The following is a 23,303-nucleotide window of genomic DNA, read 5'->3' as shown; positions in this document are numbered from 1 at the left end:
AAACATTAAATAAATCTGTGACTTAGAACTCTAAGTTTGCACAACTGCACAACTGTTTATCACTGCACCTCGAACTACAAGTACTTGCTAGTCTGTCTCCTATACTCTTACACTGTGCATCTTGGATTCTGCCACATTACCCAGCACAGTGCCTGGCATGAAGTGGGCATCCAAAGACAGTGCTATGCACACTGTCTAACAGACGGAGGAGGTGAGGTGCCCAGAGACAGGGATGGGTCATCGCATGCCTGTAACTACTGTGGAACACTGGTGCCAGAAGAACCTCTCGAAGGCCAGAGGAGCTCCCAGGGGCCACCACTACTTTCCTGACCCCTTATGGTTTCTGCAAAAGGAAATAAAGAAAACTAACATTTCATTAGTGCCAACTTTGTGCGAGGCACTTTATAAAATCCCTCATTCCCTGAGTTAGGCACTGTTACCCCCATTTTAGAGTTAAGAGAAATAAGGCTCAAGGAGTTCTGAGGATTTCCTCAAGGATTCAAAACTGGTGTGTGACAAAGATGTGGCTTGAACCCAGAGCTGCATGATTCCTGAAGCTCATTCTCTTCACCACAGCAACAACACCCCATATCATTTTAACCCTTGTGCCTTTGCAGATGCGGTTCCCTCTGTTTAGAATTCTTGTTTCTTCAGGAGTGGGCAAATCCATCCCTACAAACACTGGTAACTATCCCCTGCCCCATTAAAAAATTAGTCACCCGAGTAAATGCCTCTATAGGACAGTACATATAGGTGCGTCTCAGCCAACATTTCAAGCATTTCATTTTACACTAGTCCCCAGACAGGCTTGAACACTAGGAAGGTAGGGCTCAAAGTCCTGGCCATCTCTCCATCCACAGTGTCTGGAACATAATGAACATGTTCAACGCATATTTGCCAGATGAGTGAATGAACAAACAAAACAGGTTCTCCGGTACTTTCAGTGTTGATGGTGGGGTCCATCGGTTCCTATAGAACATGATGGTGGTGGCAACAGAATGTTATTTACTCAGTGCCTAGCCTGTTTACCTTAGACAGAAACACTGAGCAGAGGGGGTGGGAGAGCCTTTTGCTGGCAAAATCTGCGTCTGTGAAGGCTTCAGCAGATGGTCACTAACAGGCATGGCCTCTCTTGTAAGGCGGGGTATGCCGGGGTAGAGCTAGACATGGAATGATGGACAATACACTTTGCCAGAAGCCAGACATTCCGAGTTTTAATCCCACTGGATGTGTGATTTCACACACTTCTCTGGACCTCAATGTTCAAACACTGGAAATGCATATTAAGGATATGGGATTACTTCAGTGGTTTTCTTAACTTTTCATACCAAGGATCTATTCGTGTAGTTTTTCTTTCCCTTTACCTTCATGTTTTCAAAATGTCTGGTTTAATAATGAGAAAAATCATCATTTTTATTTAGAAAGTGCAAAAAAATTGACAGGCAACAGCCCAGACATAACTACCAACAAAATGCATTGATAACAGGAGATAACTATTGCCAAACACCAGACTGAGATAATTCCAGCCCAAAGACCTCGGATGTTTCTGTCACCTATGAAGCTGGTTCTAGGTAAAGTCCCATTTCCCTGTAGACTTGCTGAAATAGTGGAAACAGCCAATGAATTTCTCTCTAACCTTTGAGCCCCTGAAGGCGACACATTCCCCAAGTAGACATAAATGGGCTCTGAAGTTGCTGAGATCTGTGATTCTGTTTTATGTCTGCAAGTCCTGCAGGGGGATTAGGTTGACCTCTTCCTGAAATTTGGGGATTTCTAACTATAAAATGACACTGCCAAAGGAGAAACAGCCCTTCACAGCTCCAAACAAAGGCGGGGGGATGGGGAGGGAGGAGTCCAAGATGGAAGAAACATAACAGACATCAACAATGCAACAATGACAGTGCATTTTCAAATGGAAAACATCTATGGGAAATAAAAACTTTGGGGCTACAGATGACTTAGACAGAAGTGAGTATGAGAAACCAACAGACACTTGATTGGTGCAGGAAATGCATGCTACAAGTTCCCTTACAGGGCACGAAGCAAAGTTTCCCCGGGTCGATACTTACAAGTAATAGGAGTAGGAATAAGCATTTCTTCTATATATTGATGGGCAGTCAGATGAAGGAAATGTCCAAAAAAGGGGAAAAAGAAAAGACAAACAAACAAGAATTAGATTTATATGAAATCTTGATTCTTAGAAATGCACATAGTATTTCAGCATCCCAAAGTTCAAGGAGATGCAAGTTTCACTCCTAATCATCTTTGCTGAGAATCAAATACTTCCAGTGGTAGAAGGAATGAGAGAGACCTCTCTTATGATGGAGAAACTCACTACTCATGCAGAGAAAGCCACATCTAATGTTGGCTGTTTTGTTTATAAGTCCTTTTCTATAGTCAGTCAAAACTAGCCTCCTTGTAATTATGACTTTTTGGTCCTGGGTCATATTTCTGTGGCCTTATGGAACTACTCTACCACTCTTCACATGACAGTTCCCTTAAGATCTAAGGAAAGCCATAATGACTTTATGTTCTCTGTTTCAGGTCAAACTGCATCAGAACCTATTTAAATAAGTCAGGTAAGGTCTTGCCAAAAGCAAGGTAATCAGGTAGCAGCATTCAAGATGGCTCCCCCCCCCCAAAAAAAAGATGGCTCCCCAATGATCCACGCTTCCCAGTATGCATGCCCATGTGTAGTTCTTTCCCACACTGAAGCAGGAATGGCCCTATGTGACCAAAAGAATGTGGTAAGAATTACATTCTGGAACTTTCTAGGATAGATGAGGAAGAAGACTTGTAGCTCTGCCTGGGTATTTTGAACTCTGAGTTGGAACCCTGACTCTCCATGTAAGAAGTCTAAGTATCTTGAGGTAGCCATGATGAAAAGATCATGTGGAGAGACCCTAAAACTGTATGAAGAGAGATATCCAGCTAGCCCTCACCAGTTGGATTATGTCGATTGAGACCCTTGGTATCATGGAACAAAACAAGTCATTCCTTTTAAGCCTTAACCAGACCATAGGTTCATAAGAAATATAAGTCACTAAAATTCAGGTTTGTTACCTATCAGTAGATAACCGGAACAAAATTCAAACTTCATCATTAAAAAGCATTGGACGAAGAGAAAGGAATTCCAACTTTCAATCTAAATAGACTACAACCTTAAGAAATTCTCTGTGCCTTTATTTCCTTATCTGATCCTCAGATGAGCTGAACCAGACCATTAGTTTTAAAAACTGTGTGTGCAGGATCCTGGGGGCTCTGTACAGTAGCCTCATTGAAATGGGATAGGGGGAAACTGAGCAGGTAGGATTGCTTATCCATGAAAGCCAGCAAGCACTTCTTCTCCATTTTTACCTCTTTTATAAATTGGAGTTTCATTTAAAATGTCACATGACTAAGAATTCCACTCTCCAAAAGAATGTTTGAAAAATCACTACCTGCAATCTCTTTCTGATGTCCCTTCTAGCTCTTGGCTTCTGAATAATAAAAATCTCAAACAAGTCCACGATATTCCCTTTGTTATAACTTTTTGTATTTTGTAGGAAAATAAATAGGAATGCTTTTATCTTACAGACTTAGCCGCACTGACAATAACTGACACATTTGTGGATTGAGAAAAATTGCTGATAATTAAGGTCCCCAAATATCCATCTGAATAGGCAAGAAAAGTTCCCTTCCCTCTTGAGTTATTTGGTTAATTGCAAGTGTTATCCAGTTTGCTTGGCACAGGAAGATACAGTTTTATATCTGCAGGGTGGGAACATGTCCTCAGAGCCTCAAATTTCTCCCTCTCAAGTTCGAAGTGGCCAAAGCCTCTAAGCAGGGTGACTTCTAGGCAGGTGACCTCTAGGCTTTCTCTTATTTATCAGGAGAGCCCAACTCCAGCTACACAAGATAAGTGACTCTGAGAGCTAAGAAGTCATGGCAGAAAAGCAGCTCCATGCCTACTTGTGAAGCTGGGCTGGGGAAAATGAGCCACAGTGCAGCAAGATCTGTTCACTCATAAAACTGTTCAGTGTCTTGGGTCAGATGAACAGGGACCCTAGATGATGAAAGGGTTGAAGAATTCCCTGCCGTGACGGGTGGGAGTGGAAGAGCCCATGTAAGTCACCAAATCCCTCTCACCAACCATACAGGTTCATGCTGTAAGGAGATCATTCCTCTCCTTCATTGCTGGCTCTGTGGTCCCGTGACTGGAAATTTGATTCCTTGGGGAAGAAAGTGCAGGATCCATTTGATGAAGACTTCTAGACATGTATGTTCCCCATTCCGTCAAGAACAAGCAGGCTGAGAATCGAGAGCGCAGGGTTCTGATCCCAGAACTTTCACTTGCTCACTGTGACATTCTGGGCAATGTTCCTCCCCCTGGCCCTGTGTTTCCTGATCCATGTACCATGGTGAATGGCATGGATGACTGCCAGCCTAAACATCTCTGCAGAGTGGAAATGTGATGTCTTAGCATCCCAGCACCACCACTTGCTAACTGCATGTCTTTGATAAGTCACTATTTAGGTATCTCTGAGTCTCAGTTTTTCCATGTCAAAGTTGGGAGTGATAATTACCTATTCCCAAAAGTGGGCATTAATATTAGATTAATCTAAATCATATTCAGATTATATATGATATATAATATATAAAGTATTTTAAGTAAATTATATTAAGCTAAACACCTGACATTATGAGTGCTCAGTAAAGGGGAATTTATGCCCCCACCTTATCCACACATATAAGGTTTGCTGCTTCTCACTCCGGTAACCAGGAACAAAGTGTTCACCTCTTTAGGAATATTTAAAATAGTATTAAAAGAAGAGAAAATACTTACGTAGCACTTACTATGTGTCAGGCATTGTTCTAGGCTCTCATATATTAACTCATGTATTCCTCACAACCACCCTGACAGGTGGGTATTATTATCAGCCACAGATGAAGAAACTGAGGCAGAGAAGGTTAAGTAACATGCTTAAGATCTTGCAGCTAGTAACGGGACTTGATAGCAATGAGGCTCTAAAGCTGGACAACAACATGGGTCTAAGCCCACGTACTTGACCACCAGCCTATGCTGTCTATATGAAGGAAGAAACAGGTGTATGTTGAGCAGCACAGTGGGTCTGGCATTGATATGACACATGCCTTAAATCTTTTAATCCTCCCCATAACCCCATGGAGCAGGCATTATGTTTCTCATTTTTGGTTGAGGTATCTGAGGCTCTAAGGGGTCACTCCTCACTCATAGTGAGGATCCTACTGCTGTTGTGCAGTTTGGGGCCAATGGCAAGGCCTCCATCCTGAGCCAGATTTCCTCACCATCAGCAGCCCCAGGCTGTGCTCTTGGGCCCCAGGCTGCACTCAATATTCTGGACCTTCTGGGCTTCTCTGCTTCCAACCTTCAGGATTTACCTATAGTTGGGCCACCTCCTCAGGACAACACACTTCCCTATCTTCAAACCACCTCTTCAAAGTAGCTTTTCTGAGTTATCCTGGTTGTCATCAAAAGCCAGTGCTATCCCTGACCCAGCTTTAAGGCAACTCCAGATTAACAGCAACTGACAAACTTCTATTAATTATCTTTTCCCAATTACATTGCAAAGTCTTCCAGGGCAAGGATTATAGTTCTTTTCTGTGTGGCCAAAACACAGTATACATGTGTGTTTTCTCTGAGGCTTGAAGAAGTTTTACTGAAGGTCTAAATTCACAAGGATACAGTGATATTGTAAGTAACAGATTGCCTGAGACCAAAAATCCTGAGCAGGAAGACAGCTGTGCTTAGGAAAAAAAAACAAAAAACAAAAAACAAAAACAACTCCAAACTTAATAAATCACATATTACACAATCTTCTTTTCAGCTGGCTGACAAAACTGATGCGAGGCACAACTTTCCTTTGTTCCATACTAAACAGGACTGAGCTGTCCATTTAACCATCCATTTGATCATCTACCTATCCATCTAGCTCATAAACCTACCCATCCACCCTTCTACCTATCCATGTATCCATCTATGCATGCATCCAACCACCCATCCCTCCACCCGTCTAACCATCCATCCATCTACCCACTTAGCAATTTATCCATCCACTTATCCATCTAGCCCATAAACCCACACACTCATCTATTCATCCATCCACTCATCTTCCCTTTAATCCAACACTCCATCTATCATCTACTCGTCCATCTTTCCATCATCAACTCAGCAAAAACTTCTCAAGGGCCTACTACGTGTGCCTGTCCCTGCTAAGTACCACAGATAGAAAGACAAATGAGATCTTGATCCAGCCCAAATGTCTGATGAGAGAGCCAGATAAGGAGCTTATAAAACAAATAATAAGAGCTACCACTTAAACAGCAGGAGGTCACTTATGTGCCAGGTATTGATCTAGTACATTATGTGGACTATTTTATTTAATCCTCACTATGAAGCATTATTATCCTTGTTTTGAGGATGAGGAAAGTGAAGCTTAGACAACTTGCTCAAGTTTACATAGTTGAGTATGGGATGAGAATCCAAGCAGTCTGACTTTAGGAGCCTCCATTAATAACCACTAGGCTCTAGTGTCTTCTGGAGTGATAAATGGTATTGTGGCAACACAGGGAGCAGTGGGGCCATATTCAGGGGGAAAGGGTGGGGAGGGGGACAGATAAGGTGGCCTAGAGTCTATGATGCTTGAGTTATAAAGTCAAGGAGCATTTAGATGGAGTAGGAGGAAGGGTATTTCCAGGAAGATGGAACTGTTTATAGAATGGTTAGGTCAGTTAGCAAGGTGAGAATGTCAAAATGTTGGCAGGTCTTAGTTCCCAAAGAGCTTATGGAGCTCAGTCTCAACACCACTGGGCATAGGAAGTACCAGTGACCAAATATTTTTCTAGATGAATGATTCTGGCAGAAGTGTGAGAATAAAGTTGTAGGGGAGAGGGACTGGGGTCATGAATGCTGCTGCAGAGGTCAAAGCAAGAGATGTTGGGGGCCTATCTCGTAATGGCCATGGGGAAGGAGATGTGAAAGTGAAAGTAGGTGATTAAATGTGAGCATACTGAAGAGGACCTCCAAGTTTCTGGCCTGAGTGGCTACGTAGGGAGTGCAAACAGAAGGATTCACTTTTCAGTGGATGGAGCAAGGAGCTGTTTAGAATGGGGTGGACAAAACAGCATGACATCCTTAATTTGGGCTGTTTGCCCACTGCAACAAACCACTCAAAATCATGACTTACAGTTCAGCATCTCAGCAAGTCCTATTTTATATTTCATTCAGGCTAGACATTCAGGTGTTTAAGAGTGTCATATCCATTATCAGACGGGCCAAGTTTGAGACCCAGCTCTGCCACTTATGAGCTATGTGATTTGGGGCATTTTCCTTCAATTCCACATTTCAGCTTTGTGATCTGCAGCACACTATAATCTCACAGTGGCACAGTCTCTTTGGCTGACCCACAAGTTCCCTTTCCCTATTGACTCACTCTTTTTTTTCCCCCCTTGATAGACAGTGTGTTCCCTGAAGACTCAGATCATGCTATATCTTTCCTATGCTGCCCTTTTAGTCTTACACCCTCACCACAGGACTGGACTTATTCTTGGTGCTCCATGTTGATATTTAGGTCTATGTCCTGAGTGAAGCTTTCCTGCCCAAGGGATGGAGTGTTAATTCTGGGCCCCATCTGTTCTAATTTCACCAGACTCCTCCATTCAACATGTTTTTAGGGAATCCCCAGTATCCACATGGCACATTTGTGATAAGGATGAATCAGAATAGACAGCTGATGGTTTAGTAAAGAAGATAAGACATGAATACAAATGACAAATATAACAGGATACAATACGGATCCTCACAGAACGGATCCAGATGGTGAAGAGATTGTGTCTAGATTGGAGGTCAGGAAGGGTTTACTGGAGAAGGCAGCTTTTGAATTAGATCTTAAACAGGGGTAGAATGTGGTCACATGGAACTAAGGTACACAGGTATTGAACGAGGAGGAAGCTTCACAAGCAAGGGTATAACAGTAGAGTAAGACTTTAGGAAATGTTCCAGAGTTACTGTGAGCAGGGGGACAGCGCAGCTTGACAAAATTCTCCAGATGTCCTAAAGCATGTGCTTCTTTTCTCATCTCTACCCCAGGAACTATTGTTATAAGGCAGGAGAAGCCATCAAGGGATTTTAGACAGCAGGTTTGGGAGTACAAGTTTCCTTTCTGAAATGTTACTTTGGCTGCATTGTGGAGGATGGGTTGGAGGGGTGGGGCTGGGGAGGAGACTCATACAATAGAGCTATGGGGGCCTCCACCAGGGAAGGGGCAGTGCAGGGAGTGAGGAGAGGGTGTGACCAAGAGAAGGTAAAGATGTGGGTTCAGAAGTATCAGGGCGAAGCAACCCTATCAGTTTGGCTGATGGAGTGAGAGGGAGTGCCTGCCACTGAGATGGGGACACAGGACTGTGAGCAGGTCAGTGGACAGGTGATGATTTGGGCTTTGACCATGAAAACCTTGAGGGGTTTTCAAGGCAGATGTCCAGAGGCAGATGATACAGAGTGAGAAAAGGCTAAAGCAGAAGATCCTGCCCTCTCAGGTCATTTTCACCTTGACGCCAGCAAAATGACAACCACCACGTGGCTAAATTCACACTTGAAGACCTGTGTACATGGTACAGTGGCTACATGCAGGGGAGTATCAATGCATCTTTCTGGGGTTGGGGGCTTGTGGGAAGACTCATGTTAGAGGTATTAGTTGGGAGTCCTACTTGGAAGAACTTGGGGCTGAGGGTTAGAGAGTGACAGGAAACTTGTAGGTGAACACAAACACCTGACATTTGATTCAGGGACACAATATGCATTACAGCAGAGAGCAGTAGAAAATGACCCCTGAACCTGGGTTGCCGGCTTCCTATTTCAGGATTCACTGACTCTCTACCAGTCTGCGTGGACTAATAGAATAGAAGGTAACAGCATTCAGTTAACTCTCTGGAGTCACAGAGCCTGGTTTTGTATTTCAACTGTACCCAAAACCTTGGGCAACTTATAAACCTTTTTGAACTTCAGTTTCCTCTTCTCAAACAAACAAAGGTGTACCAATGTCCTATCCTACCATGATTATTTGTAGTATTAAAATCACAATATGGTGACAGTTTAAATGGAAAATAAACAAATTAGCTTAGATGATGTGTACTGATTGCAGTACTGCTCTTCGCATATTAGCATAGGAGCTGGCTTGGTACAGGTGATGGTCATGTGTGAGATGAATGTCTCTGTTAATACTGTGCATTATGACCACTTAGGCAGGGATAGGAAATAAAGCCTGTCCAGACCATTAGCTCATTTGATCTTCAGAACAACCCCATAGGATTAGCCACATCTCACAGGTGAGAAAGGAAAGGCTGAGCTTTGTTGCATCTCCAAGGCAAACAGCACATAAATGGGACCCAGTTTTTCTGCTTCCCAGTCCACAAAAACAAGATGTATGTACCCATGAGACTGGGAACTTCTGGGGCAGACTGAAGTCACAGAGAATCAAAGTACACCAAGAGATGCACATTTATCTCAAAGTAGACTCTCATATCTCAAACTCAAGATACTTCAAATTCATTCCTGGAAAAGTTACTATCTGGACAGACCTGGTTGGGAGAAAATTGAGGCTAGAGCAGAAAGAGCTGGGCAGGGGGAAGAGGAGGGGAGAAGGAAGTGGCTAGAACCATGTGTGGGAACTGACTTCAAAAACGTCTCCTAAAAGTTGCTCAGTTTCCATTTGAAAAGTAAAAAGGGAATGAAAAGTTAATAGAGGATCCAGACAAGGCTTGGGGAACAAATATACCAAAGAATCCTGCTTAACCTGGCTTCACTGTTTCCCCATGCAAAAGTAAATGGTTATGCCTTAAGCCTTGGAGGACCATGCTCAGACTTTAGGAAGTATGTCCCAAGGAATAAACTGGGACTATGGCAAGCTTGTGGGCATGAGCCCATATGAGCATATCCACTCAAACAAACATTAAAATGTAGAACTTCCCATATGTGAGTGGCTAATAAATACTTTCAAACATCAAGGTTAAGGCATTAAAGCTTGAGCTTGCCACCTTAATTTTCATTGAAAGCTCCCAGAGCCCTAAGGTAGTAAGCCAAGGGACCACAGGGGTGGCCTAGCAACCCTTTGGCTGCACATTTCTTTGGGAGAGGATGTCCAGCAATTCTTTTTTTATTGTTTATTATTATTATTTTTTTTTAAATTTTTTTTTTCAACATTTTTTATTTATTTTTGGGACAGAGAGAGACAGAGCATGAATGGGGGAGGGGCAGAGAGAGAGGGAGACACAGAATCGGAAACAGGCTCCAGGCTCCGAGCCATCAGCCCAGAGCCTGACGCGGGGCTCGAACTCACGGACCGCGAAATCGTGACCTGGCTGAAGTCGGACGCTTAACCGACTGCGCCACCCAGGCGCCCCTATTGTTTATTATTTTTGAGAGAGACACACACACACACACACACATACACAGACAGAGAGCAAGCAGGGAAGGGGAAGAAAGAGAGGAAGACACAGAATCAGAAGCAGGCTCCAGGCTCTGAGCTCTCAGGACAGAGCCCAACACAGGGTTCAAACACACAGACCGTGAGATCATGACCTGAGCTGTAGCTGGCCGCCCAACTGATGTCTAGCCCAGATGTCTAGCAATTCTAAAGGGAGGAGGCCAGGGAAGAAGATGACCAGGATTGTAGTAATGAGTCTCTATTTCAAAACTCAACAGGGTGGTCATGAAAAGGAGGTATGTTCTATTACCTAGGTGCATAAAGAAACCCATTCTAGACCATTCTGAGGTCCACATGTGATCAAGGGAACCAGGAGTAAAGGATGGAGCCAATCATCCAGCCAATATCCAATATCCTGGTAAGTAACTTGATATATCAGGGAGGGGCTTCAGGCTCCCTTCTTATAATGCTCATGTAAACCTTTATATCTCCATGTAGCCCTGATTCTGCATTGGTCTGCATTCAAAGAAATCCTCTCCAAACAGCCAAAGGTACTACAAAAAAGAAAAATACTTTAACTTGTATCTTTTGCAAACTGTAAGGGAATCCTGTTTGAATCATCCCCCAACAGGGGCTCCTGGGTGGCTCATTTGGTTGTGTGTGACTTCACTTAAGGTCATGATCTCATGGGTCCCTGAGTTTTAGCCCCCTGCATCAGGCTCTGTGCTGACAGCTCAGAGCCTGGAGCCCACTTTGGTTTCTGTGTCTCCCTCTCTCTCTGTACCTCCCCTGTTCTTACTTTGTCTCTCTCTCTCAAAAATAAATAGACGTTAAAAAAACTGAATCACCCCCCAACATTTCAGACCCCTTTCTGCAACCTTACATTTCTCAACATCCTCTCTATCCATTACAAAACAACCAAGCAACAAAACATCCCTCAGGCTATGTCTCTACCCCTCTATTGCCCACCCCCACCTTTGGAATGTAAATTGTTTAGCTGCTTTCATTAAGTCCTTCCATTGGTCCTCTGTATCTCTAGCCCATTCTCAGTTGGCTTTCTATTTCAGTATCACAAAAGAAAACACCTAAAAGCAAGAGAAAGACTCTCTTTAGGGAGTCACAAGGAAGCCCTAGAAGGCCAGTGATGATGAACTCTACAGAACAATCTAGGGACATCTCCTTTGTACTGAAACCTTTCGTCTGAAGCTTTGGGGAAGTTTTCAAGCCAGCTGAATCCCTTAGTAGCAGAGAAAACAGGAAACCACTACTCCCATGTCTGTAGAGGTGAGGAAGAAGACCCAGCTCAAATCAGTGGAGGGGACATAGCAGGCATTTGACTTCTGAGAGTTCCTGCAACCAGGAACGAACTCTAGGTCACACTGGGACACTGAAGAGATGCTGACACACCAGGGTCCTGAGTTGTGATGATCTGCCTATTATTTGGGGGTTTCTTTTTGTGTAATATCTCTTCTTTTTAGGTAGCTGTGGGCAGCATTCTGGCCAGCAGTAAGATAGTGACAGACTCAATTGAACAATGAAGTTTTCCCCATACTTCTACACAGGGCTGGAGTAAGAAGATCTAAGGGAGCTCACCAAATGCTCCACTGTCTTTTGGGGGCATCTCTAGACATCAGAAGACACTGTAGGTTAGAAAGTGTGTAGACCTACCTTTATGCTCTCTTTCTCCTCTCCTCTCCTTTCCTTGCCCTACACCTATCTGTAAATTATCACTATCAAGTAGGTCAGCAAAAGGTCTTTTCTCCAAAAGATACTGTATATGCAAACACTGATCAGCCTCCACCTCCACCCACCCCCCTCACTGCCAAAACATCTGTGTTTTGCTTCTCAGGACAAATGGTGGTCATGTAATGCCTATTGGTTGGGTCTGATGGACAGTTTTGATAGAGGTGAGAGATGATGAAGACACGCAGTAGAGGTTAAAGCCACACAAAGGGCTCTCTTTATACTTGTTCCCACCCTGGAAACAGAAAGCCCTTTCCTCCCTCCTGAGAAGTCACACATTGCAGAAATAGCTGTGGAGAAGGAAGTGAAATTTCTTCACAAGCTCACAGACGGTGGTGACGTGGGTTAAGCCAGGCTTTAGAAAGAGCAAAATTGGAAGAGCTTATCTGACTTACAAATCAGTGGCAAAGAATGAGAACATTTCAGGTCTATCAAAGAGGAATGAGATTCTATTAAATCAGTTACTTTTTCCAGGTAGACAATCCCCAGCTCACCTCTGCCTCTAATGCATCTGTGACTCTAAGAAACATGTCAGCAATCTTACATGTGCCCATCGCCCCCAGAGAAACCAGACTTCATGTTTGACTTCATCTAATAGCTGACTTGTCACTGATACCTGCAATATGGTCATACGGTTGATGATGATATGACAATGCAATGCTGTCCTCAATGCTTTGGGAGCTCTTGCTCCCCAATATTAATGTAGTACCTACCCTTCCCCCTCTCCAACCAGAAAATCAGTAGCTGGATAAGAACCTTAACTCTCCAGTTATTCTGCTGAGAGCCTGAGGAAAGGAGTGGTTCTGTTAGACAAAAGATGTCAAGAAAAGGACAAGGTCCTACCAGTAAGATATCCTGGCCAGAGGGAGGACTGGCTGATTCAGAACAGAGTCATGAAAGACACAGGGATATTCTGGAGCTGAAATGGCTAAGAGAAGGCTGACTGCCATGTACAGTGGGAACCCCAGTATTTCTGACTCACTGATAATTGGAAAAGGGGATTTTTAAAAAACTTTCCTTATATTCATGAGAGTCCTTAGATAGAAGCGGCACTTTGTCTTTAGGGCATTCTGTCCCTTTGTTTTCTGGTGAGACACAAATTTCACGAGCACTTTTCCTTCCACAGATGGAAGTAAGTCCCTGGTCCTTGTTACTGGGTTTGCTCTGAACTCTGTCAGTAACCAGACATCAGAGCTTCAGGCTGTGGCTTGTTTAATGATGTAAAAGTATCTTCAAGTTGGTGGCAGGGTGCACCGAAGCACATAATGTAATGTAGATAAAGGTTCTGTTTGCTTTGGCAGAGGAGGGGAGCAGGAAGGTGGAGACCAAGGTTGGGACCACGATGTTGAAATTGAGAAGACATGAGGGTGCATGGTAGACATGGATACATGGGGGCAGTCCAAGGGCTAAGGAGAGGTGGGCCCCAGGACTTCCGGTTTGGAGGAATAACAGTGCATCCTGGGACAGTGACAGCTGATATTCATCAGCTTTCCTGGATGAATGGTTCCTTTCCCTCTCTGCAATTCCCTTGCGTTAGCCTCAAGCCTTGCAAATGTCTGAAAACAGAAGATGTCAGTGTGTTGAATCTTGGAGATAAGGAGGAGCCTGTACCTGGCTTTCATGAGCCATGCAACATGTGATAACTGTGTTAGTGGACCAGAGACGCCCAGGAAGACATCCGTTCAGAAAGAACAAGTAGCAACAATCCAGCTGGGAAGGCCTTATGGGACATGGAGTAGGAAGGAATCTTCCCTTGGGACTATCACCCCATGGGAGGCTTTATCTCTGCCATGCAGGGGGCAGTGTAGGATGCTGCTGGCGGACCAAAGAGAAATCAGGGTGAGTGAAAGCAAAAAGAATAAAGCATTACTTTCCTGCATCTGTATTTCTGGGGCTCCCCAGTAACCTTGATGAGACATGATCAATCACAACAGAGCAGCTAACTCTGAGAAGATTCATGACATGGAACCCCATGGCACAACAGGGTGGCCCAGCCATAGGGATCGATGGTTCCCTAAGAAACTGACCATCTCAGGGCCACTTGCCAAGCAGGCAGCACACACCTTTCAGATGCCAACACAATGAGCCACAATTAGCTCAATTACTTCAGGACTTGAACACTCACAGAAGAAGGTGCTTGCTCCGAAGAGATCAGCAGAGCAAAGACCTGGCCACACGGCAGCATTGGGCCAGCTGGGGTCAGCAGAGTCTGCAGGGCAGCACCACTCACCTCCTTTTGATGGTGAGCATGACGCCCAGGAGAATGATGATGAACATGAGGAGGCCAGCGATCACACCGGCCATCTTCACGGTGTTGTCTACCTGCTTCTCTGGCTCCACGGTGTTAGAATTCTGAGTGGAGGCACCTTCAAGGGGAAAGAAGAAGAAAGATGTGGAAAAGGCTCACACATACGACCAGAAAACAATTATAATGACAACAGGTTCTACTTACTGAGCGCTGACTATGTGCCAGGCACTGTGCTAAGAGCATGACACATGTTGTCCCTTGTACCCTTTTTGAGGATCAATCCTTTGTGATATTGGATTATACCTCCCCCTTTTTTGAGGTGCAGAGAAATGAAGTGAAAGTCCCAAGTTTGCACAACTGCTGTGACAGGGAATCCCTATCCTCTGGTGAGGTCAAGTGGAGCATTTCATCCCTCACACTGATTTGTCCCTCGGATCAAACCATGGATCTATTTACAGTTTTATTCTTGGGTTCATGAAATCATCCCAAACCCAACTTTATTCTTTCTGGTAAATGGTGAAAACAAGAGCTTTGTGTTAAGGTAACATGATTGAAATCACTCAAATTTTAAAGGTAAAAGCATAAAGTTTTTGTTTTACCTTCTATGAAACAAACAGTGTGGCAGAAATTTGGTGCATTAAAGCTAATTTCCTGGGGTTCAGAAAACACTTCTATGTGACTAACTCCATTTCTGGAATTTAATGCCAATGTTATGTGCTCTGCCAGGTACAAACTCTCTGATTCGGTTCCAGGTAGCCAAAAAATACCTCAGCCTGGTCTCTTCAGGCAATGTACCGGGGATCAGAGGCCACTTCTCACTGTAGACACCTACAGGAACACTTCTGGAGAGTGGTCCACGGGTTACCAGCACCCTGAGTGAGTTTCTTCCTGCTGCCGTTCATATTCCCCAGCGCCACATTTGTGTGCAGCAGGTTAAGTCCAAAGACTCCTCTGCCTGGCACATCCCTACTTCCCAGTTTCTGCCACTTCAGCACCAGCTCATTCTTCATCACCATCTGCGTCTCCTCTGGTTGCCTGTGCCCCTGGGAGAGTGCCTCTCTCTCTACTAAATCCTAACTCTCTGTAACACTTTGGACATACCTCAATATACTGATATTATTAGCTATTTGTTTCTCCATCTGTCTCCTCCAGTGCTCTGCCAGCACCTTGGGGCGGGGGGGAGATTATGCCTCCTTTATCTTTGTTTCCTCATGGTAGTACCGAGCCTGGCTTGTACTAGGTGTTCTCTTAATGTTTGCGGTTGTTCGACGTTTAGCTGAAGGGAAGACACTGCTGCCCACACACATTGTTCTCATGGAACCAAACTGAATTTCTCCTTTTTCAGCCACGTGCTCACAGAACTCAGTTGAACTGAAGGAAAGCTAATGCCCATAAGCTACGATTCTGATTCCCCAAGCCCACTGATGTTTAAGAACAGCCCTTCAGCACAAGGATGCATCCCCTCTTCCTGTTTAAGAGTGTCAAGTGTTTCCCCCATCAGAGCACATTCCCCAAACTCTCTTGTAACTGGGACAAGTCTCCCCCGTGGGAACGGCAAGTCTTCAAGAACAGGGAATGTGGCTCTCAGCTCTCTAATGTCAGTGTCTCACACAGGCTGCCCTCCTCCTGTCGGCTTACACGTGACTGAAGGATATAAAGATGTTTGTTTGCTTCATTCATCTGCTACTGAGCACCCACGTACTGTGTGCCAAACAATGCTGTCTATGGGATGAGAGATCCTTCTCTTGGATGGACTTATGGGTCAGAGATTTTATTCAGTTCCCTTAATCAGCTAAAGGCAAGACCAGCTCATCAAATCCCAGGGCTGCCTGAGCAAGCTCTGCCTATCTCTGCCTCAGTGAGTTCATGGGGGAGTTAGCCAACCACCTCTTTGGCAGGGCTGGTCTCATATTCCAGAATGGGGGCTGGTTCCAAGGAACCATACATAGCCCCCATTTCCTAGTTTGGAGTCATGCTTTCTGAGATAAGGCTAGTCCACTGTGTACCAAACATAAAGGAAGCTGAACACCTCAGATGACAATTTCTTCAATTGTGTCAGTCTTTCTGTTTGGATTTGAAGGAAGGAAGTTGGCTCGGGAGCATTCACTGGCATAGCTGAACTTTATTTAGCGCCTGCTGTGAGATCCTATTCTAGAGACTGGGGCTACAAAGGCAAAAGAGCCCTGGAGAGGATGTTATTACCCTAGGAACACTGTTACTGGCTTGGCTTAAAGAGATTCATACTTCATTCCTTCAGTAAATGATCACAAGCACAGGCATTCAGTGACACAGTGGTGAGTGAAACAGGCACAGTCCCTGCCCTCGAGGAGCCTACTGTGAGTGATGGGTGGGACTCAGGAGACAGAATTAATGAACTGAGAATCAATAATAGTAAGCTTGCAAATCTGTTAACAATGAGAAAAGAGAGGCACATGGCACTCGGGAAGCACACAATAGGGAAGTGAATCATTCCTGGGAAGACATGGGCAGAGAACACAAGAGGAGCAAGTGGGAGCCGTGGAAGGAACAGCACTGGCTGAGGCTGTGTGATGGGGCAAGGAGACTGGTGCACTTGAGAAATGAAAGAAATAGAGAATAACGTGGGCAAGAAAGCAAGGAGCGCATGATGAGAGGGAAGCTGAAGAGGCAGCAGGGGCCCATCCACACAGGGCATCAGAAGCTACAATGAAAGCTTTTGTTCTTTACCCCATGAAATGCAGGGAGCCATTTAAGTGTTGTTCATGCAGCAATAATATGGTCAGATTTACTTTTCCGACTGATCATTCCAGCTTCAGTGTGGAGCCAAAGTGACTTGGAGAGACAAATTTTGAAACCATTGCAGGCATCCATGTGGGAGATGATAGCTGTGTGGATTTAGGAGATGGTGATGGCAATAAAAGAGATAATTACTGAAATGCATATAAATAAAACCTGCTGCTGGGATGGATGCAGAGAGTGAGGGGCAAAGAACTGTGGAGGATGACCACAACTTTTTGGTTTCATAACAAGGTGGGTGATGGTGCTGTTTATGAGCTCAAGAAACAATGGGCAAAGTATAGCTGTAGAGACAGAATGGGTGTGTTTGGGGCAATCTGAGCTGGAGATCTACTCTAGAAAAGGAGGCAGTTAAAAGTGCAGGTCTGGAGCTCTGGAAAGAAGTCTGAGCTGCAGGTAAAAATCTGTGATTTATGCATACAGATAGATGGTATCTGCAGCTCGGGGTTGATGGAGACACCCAGGGAAAGAATAAAGAGTAAAAGGAGAAGGAGGCTTAGAGAGAGAGTAGAGAGTCTACAGCACTTAGTGAGTGGGTAGACAATGATATGCCTGCATAGGAGGCAGAGGAGGAGTGGCCAGACAGTTAATAAAACAACCCAGGAGTGTAGAGTGCCCTAGAGCCAAGAGAAGAGTGTTTCAAGAAGGAAGGAATAATCAGCTGTGTCAAACACTGCTCCTAGGATAGAATCAAGCTCCATCCAAAGGAAAGTGAAGGTGTTGGATATGTGTTAGAAACCCTTTCCCAACTAAGTTCCAAGACGTCCCTAGATTTAAGTGGTGACCATGAACCAACAATGGAACATACTTGAACCAGGGAATCTATCTGGAAAGGCCAGCCAGTGGTTTAGACAGATTCAGTGAGCTCAGCCGACAGGCATCAGGGCTGAAATCACAAACTCTATACAGGAAGTGATGAGGAGGAGTTATACTTGGCTGGCCCAACCAGACTCCAGGTATAGGGACAAGAACAAGCCCTGGGACATGGCCAACCCAATGTCCACTTTAGCACCCTTTCAAGGGCATTTGCTTGCGTTACTGTGGAATTGTGCCTCTGTTGAAAAAGTAAGCATGCCAACAGCACTTAAAGGTGGGTGGTACAGGTACAGAGGAAATGTCTCTGGGACTGAAGGCCAGACAGCATTCCCATGTGGCTCCTTCATCTGAGAGGAAGAAAAGAGGGACAGAGACAGAGCATGGGCTAGCCCTGCGCCTGGTGCAGAGTCAGACGAATCTACATGAGGCCTTACATATAAGTTCTCAACAGAGCAGATGAGACCCTATGATAAGACTTATGGGGAAGCACATAAGGGTTGGCTCATGGGGGGGGTCTCCTAGCAATACGATGGGCTGTCTCAGGCAGGCACTGAGCTCATCATCAAACAGAAGCTCAATTACTACTACTTAAAAAAAATCAACTTAAGGGGCACCTGGGTGACTCAGTCGGTTAGGCATCTGACTCTTGATTTTGGCTCAGATCATAATCTCACACCTTTGTGAGATGAAGCCCCGCATCGGGCTTTGAGCAGACAGCATGGAGCTTGCTTGAGATTCTCTCTCTCCCCCTTTCTCTTTGCCCCTCCCCTGCACACACTCTCTCTCTCTAAATAAATAAATAAGTAAATAAATAAATAAAATGTTAGCTTAAATGTACTGATCTATTACTGGGTGCCAAGTAATGTGCCCAACACTTTTCATACATGAAGTCATTGAAACTTCTAAAAACTCAGGAGGTACTAGTTTTGTTTCCCCTTTTATATAGATTAAGAAACTTCACAGAAGGGTTAAATGACTTGTCCAAGGCCATATAACTAGTGAGTTTCAGAGATGGGACTTTGTGTACAGGGCTCACCCCCTTATCACTATAATGAACTGCCCTTGACAGAGGTGTAGTTAAGGACATGCCAGGACTGGGTCCACAAAGAAGTTTGGCCATCTGACTCATTGGCCAGAAATCCAGAGGAATTTTTCAGAGGAAGAACTGGAAGCAACATGGGAGGTGTGTTACTTTTGCTCTAAGCCACCCTTTTCATGAGAGTCAAACTTCATATTGTATCAGTCTCCCAGTCCCTTAAAAAGACCTCTTTCTGGCCTTGGGTACTTTCTATCCACTAAGCAGGGATAAGCCTGGTAACTGAGAGAAGGGGGAGGGACTTGGATGTGTCCTCTTCATCTCTGCCATCCACTGGGAGCAGCCTGAGAATAGTCCACGTAAATCAGAACCGGCAGCTATGCACCAGGTGGTAAATTTATCCAACTGGAGTAGCTTCAAGCCTCTACCTAAGTCCCTTGTGTGATGTAATCATCAAAAACAATCTTATGAACTCAGCCCGCACTGACAGGAAACTACTGTCTCTACATGAGGCTGCATGCCCAACTTTATACCTTAGCCAACCGGGCCCTCTGAGCTCTGAATACTCCCAAAGGCCAAACCTGTCCTCTCAAAGATGTTGCTGCTGCCCTCTGTCCTCTGTCCATGAAATCACTGATGTCTTAGAATCCAGATTCCTCCCAGCTTCAGCTCAGAGTTCACATCTGGCTTTCAGTGTACTACCTACTCACTGCTGCATATGGAAACCTGGTGCCCAAGGAATAGCTCTTGGTCTCTTGAAGTCTTCCCCTCTCCCTCAGTATTTCCTCCATACATAGAGTCCAGTCACCATGCTCCATCTCCCTACCATCTCCTCCCATGCTGCCAAACAACCATCCCAGTTTATATTCCCCAAGGATTCCTGATATCCACCAAGGGCAATTAGCTTTGCTTAACACTGTACTAGTCAGGTCACTCTGGTGAGGCTTATCCAGTTGTTGACTCTACCCTTGGAGAGGGGGCTCCAGGGTAAAGACAGGTCAAGAGCCTTGCCATTCAAAGTGTGATCCAAAGACCAGAAGCATCAGTATCACTTGGGAGCTTATTACAAATGCAGAATCTCAGGCCCCATTCCAGATGTAATCAATCAGCACCTGCATTTTAACAAGGTATGTAGGTTATTCAGTGCATACTAAAATCAGAGATCATTGACTTTGGAGGAACGGCAGTCAGAATAGGACTTCATGGCCTAGAGAGTGGAAGATTCACATGAGACTTAGCTCTTGCTTTCAAAAAGTTGAAAAGCCACTGTGGATGATGGAATAGATCGATCCCTTTAATTTTAAAAATTGGAGCTAATATCACTGGGTAGAGTGATGGGGGTAAATTAGGGGCCAACACAAAGAAAGGTTTTTATGTGGAATCACTATCCAGCTGAAGCTCAAGCCTGTGATACAGCACTATAATGTAGAGAGGAGCATAAAAGCAGTCATAGTTCCCCAGTCCTATTCCAGAGTTGGCCCTCCTTTGTATCTGCCTACTTTGTCTCTACGTGTTCTCACCTCCCGGGCTTCTGGAATGCTTAACCAAGCCTTCAACACTTCACTGTCATGGGACAGTGACCTTTTTTCTTTGCTTATTGACCCTGCTTCCCACCTCAAGTCGGCATCCTTTGATTCCAGTGATACCCATGTCCTGGGTGAGAGACATTCTCCCTGTCATCTTTAGAGACATGAAACTCCCATGGGGTCAACCCCCAAGTCCCCAAGTTACCCACAAAAGCAGGAGAGTGTGTCACCAACAATGAAAGACACTATCTGGAAACTTGGTATTCTCCCACCATGTAGAGGGCCTCTACAACCTCTTATAACCCTTCTGAGATTGAGATTCTATGGTTTTATGAGATCGGTCAAAAGCAATGGGTTTCAGATCAGAATACATGAATTTGCATCCAGATTCCATCCTGACTGGTTGTGTGACCTCGACCAAACCTGTTAACCACCATGTGATTTGATATCCTCATTTGTAAAATACGGAGTAAATGCCAAGTTCACAGGGATTTTCAAAGAATCAAATGTAATAACAGAGGTAAAAAAGTTTGACAAACTCTGAGGAACTGCTCACGCATGGGGCAAAATGATGGCATGGCCTTGGAACTAGTTCCAGTGTTGGTAGGCGGGCGTTTCTATGTCTATAAACTGTGGGTGCACTATGGGTACTGGGGTGACGCTTCCTTGCAACCTGCTGCCTGAGTTCATCTAATCCTTAGGATGAAGGGAGGCAGAGACCCCCAGAGTGATTCACTTAACTCTCCTCCTATAGGCAAGGCCCGTATCAGGCTTACATCTGGATGACTTAATGGCAGCAATAACAAAATGTGGCAACAAGGGATTAACGATTCATTCTCAAAGTGCTCTCACTGGCTACAGGCCCAATTCTATAGCTTTATTTCAGAGAACTTCCCTATAAAGATATGGAGCAAAAATAGAAGTCTCAGATAAAGAACGTCTAATTGCAATTGACAAAACCAAGTAAATCCCAGTGGATGCATAACCCATGCTGGTGATCATTGCTGATGGTAAAGAAAGGAAGTTGGCTCTCGGGAACACAATTCCTAATAGCCGCAGTCTTTAAAATACACAGTCGCCTCCTAGCTATCTAAGGGCATATTATCCCCAAATCTTACTGTGCTGGCAGTTCACCCCTGTCTACTTAATGACTTCTCTTGTTGGAGAGTTTTTCTGTCTTTACTCTGGCTTTGCACGCATCTGGCACCCAGGAGAGAAAACCTTTCAAACTCTGACTCTGAGCTGCTACCTCAATGCCAGTGAAGGTTTTAAGGATTGCAGACATCTCTGATTATGGGGGGTTTGCCAAGAGGAGGCAACATGGAAAAGGTGAGAAAGCTGGGCAACTTTCTGGCTCTTCTAAAGTCAGGTATGTACCATATCCCTTCTTGATTTTGCTGGAAGCGAATTCTCAGAATGGTAGGCTATTTTTAAGATGGAATTTAAGTCCAAGATAGGAAAAAAGTTGGTAGGAAAGCATCTGGATACTTCATTAGATTCAAGCCTCCAGACTTTACAAATTGCATCCCAAGGCATTGAGAGCATTTGTAATTGTGATCATGAACTACTTTGGCAGTCTTTGAGGATTGAAATTGTAGCAAACAGGAGGGGTGCGAGAAGCCTGGGGAGAAACAAATGCTGTTGTTGACTTTTTTTTTAATGGGAAAATGTGGATTCCAGATATTTCACAAGAGTAAAGTGTGATGTTGATACAGGAAAAAAAACACACAGACTGGATGATTAAATCACATTTTTTCCCTTACCATTTACTACAGGAAGGAAGAATCACTAGAAATCAGCACAGGCTCTGCATCCACCAGTATCCAACCAGGAAAAGGGAAACGACTCCAAACATTTAAAATGGAACATATTTACTAGAGAATTGACACACGGGGATCAGGAGAAGATGGTGAGGCAACTGAGACAATAGCAACACCAGGAGTCATTACCCAACCTAGACCGGAGACAAAAGGAGGTGGTGGTATCATCAGAGCCCAGAGGTCGGGGTCACCCAAAAGAAGTTAGGATTCTGGAAGATCGCCAGAAGTGGAGTCATGGAGGGGACATGGTCACCGCCAAAGAAGGCGCCTGAAGCCAAGAGGGAAAGGCTTCTCCTTCCTCTTCCTGTGTAATTAATGTCTCTTTACTGGCCAAACCCAGATACCAGTTGACATGCGGCCCAGGAAACACAGCCTGCAGGGGTCACCTGTACATCCCAGGCAGCAAGGGAAGAACAAAGGAGAGATGTGAGGCCAAATAGGCCAAGGGCCACCAAGGGCTTCCTATGAACAAGTGATGATATTCATCACCACTTTGGAGAGGTGTCTGGGCTTATAATCCAGGAGGAATGCCCAGGACCATGTGTTAATTTCAGCAAAATCAAGGCCAAGTTAGAGAAATTGTGGCTGGCTTTCGGGACAGCTAGGTGTTAAACTAGGTTGCTCAGCAGGTACTGCTTACTGGTATTTTGATCTAGAATCTTATCTTGATCAGCCAGATTAAGACGCCTTTGTATATATGCCCGTCCCTGCTGAGTTTGCCACCTGCTGTATCATGCAGCTCCATTTTATACCAGCTTTTCTTGAAATTATCTCCCCTCATGCCCTCTTGCCAACATATCATATTCTAATATGGAAGGGATTGATGAACATGTCATGTGAATCTTGTTATACGGGTCAAATTATACAGACTTTGCTCAAATGATATTTAAACCTGACCTT

The 23,303-nt window shown here is 44.5% G+C and overlaps 1 protein-coding gene across 1 annotated transcript in view; it reads right to left on the bottom strand.

Annotated features, from left to right (window-relative positions):
* Positions 1 to 23,303, bottom strand: part of PTPRT (protein tyrosine phosphatase receptor type T) — a 632,313-nt gene that overhangs the window by 24,777 nt on the left and 584,233 nt on the right. Inside the window, exon 13 of the mRNA XM_049650393.1 lies at positions 14,413 to 14,548. Within this exon, the coding sequence (XP_049506350.1) occupies positions 14,413 to 14,548 (136 nt within the window). The remainder of the gene's footprint in view (positions 1 to 14,412; positions 14,549 to 23,303) is intronic.

The sequence above is a fragment of the Panthera uncia genome (assembly GCF_023721935.1).
Source record: "Panthera uncia isolate 11264 chromosome A3 unlocalized genomic scaffold, Puncia_PCG_1.0 HiC_scaffold_11, whole genome shotgun sequence".
Classification (NCBI taxonomy): domain Eukaryota; kingdom Metazoa; phylum Chordata; class Mammalia; order Carnivora; family Felidae; genus Panthera; species Panthera uncia.
This window is presented reverse-complemented; position numbering and strand designations above follow the sequence as displayed.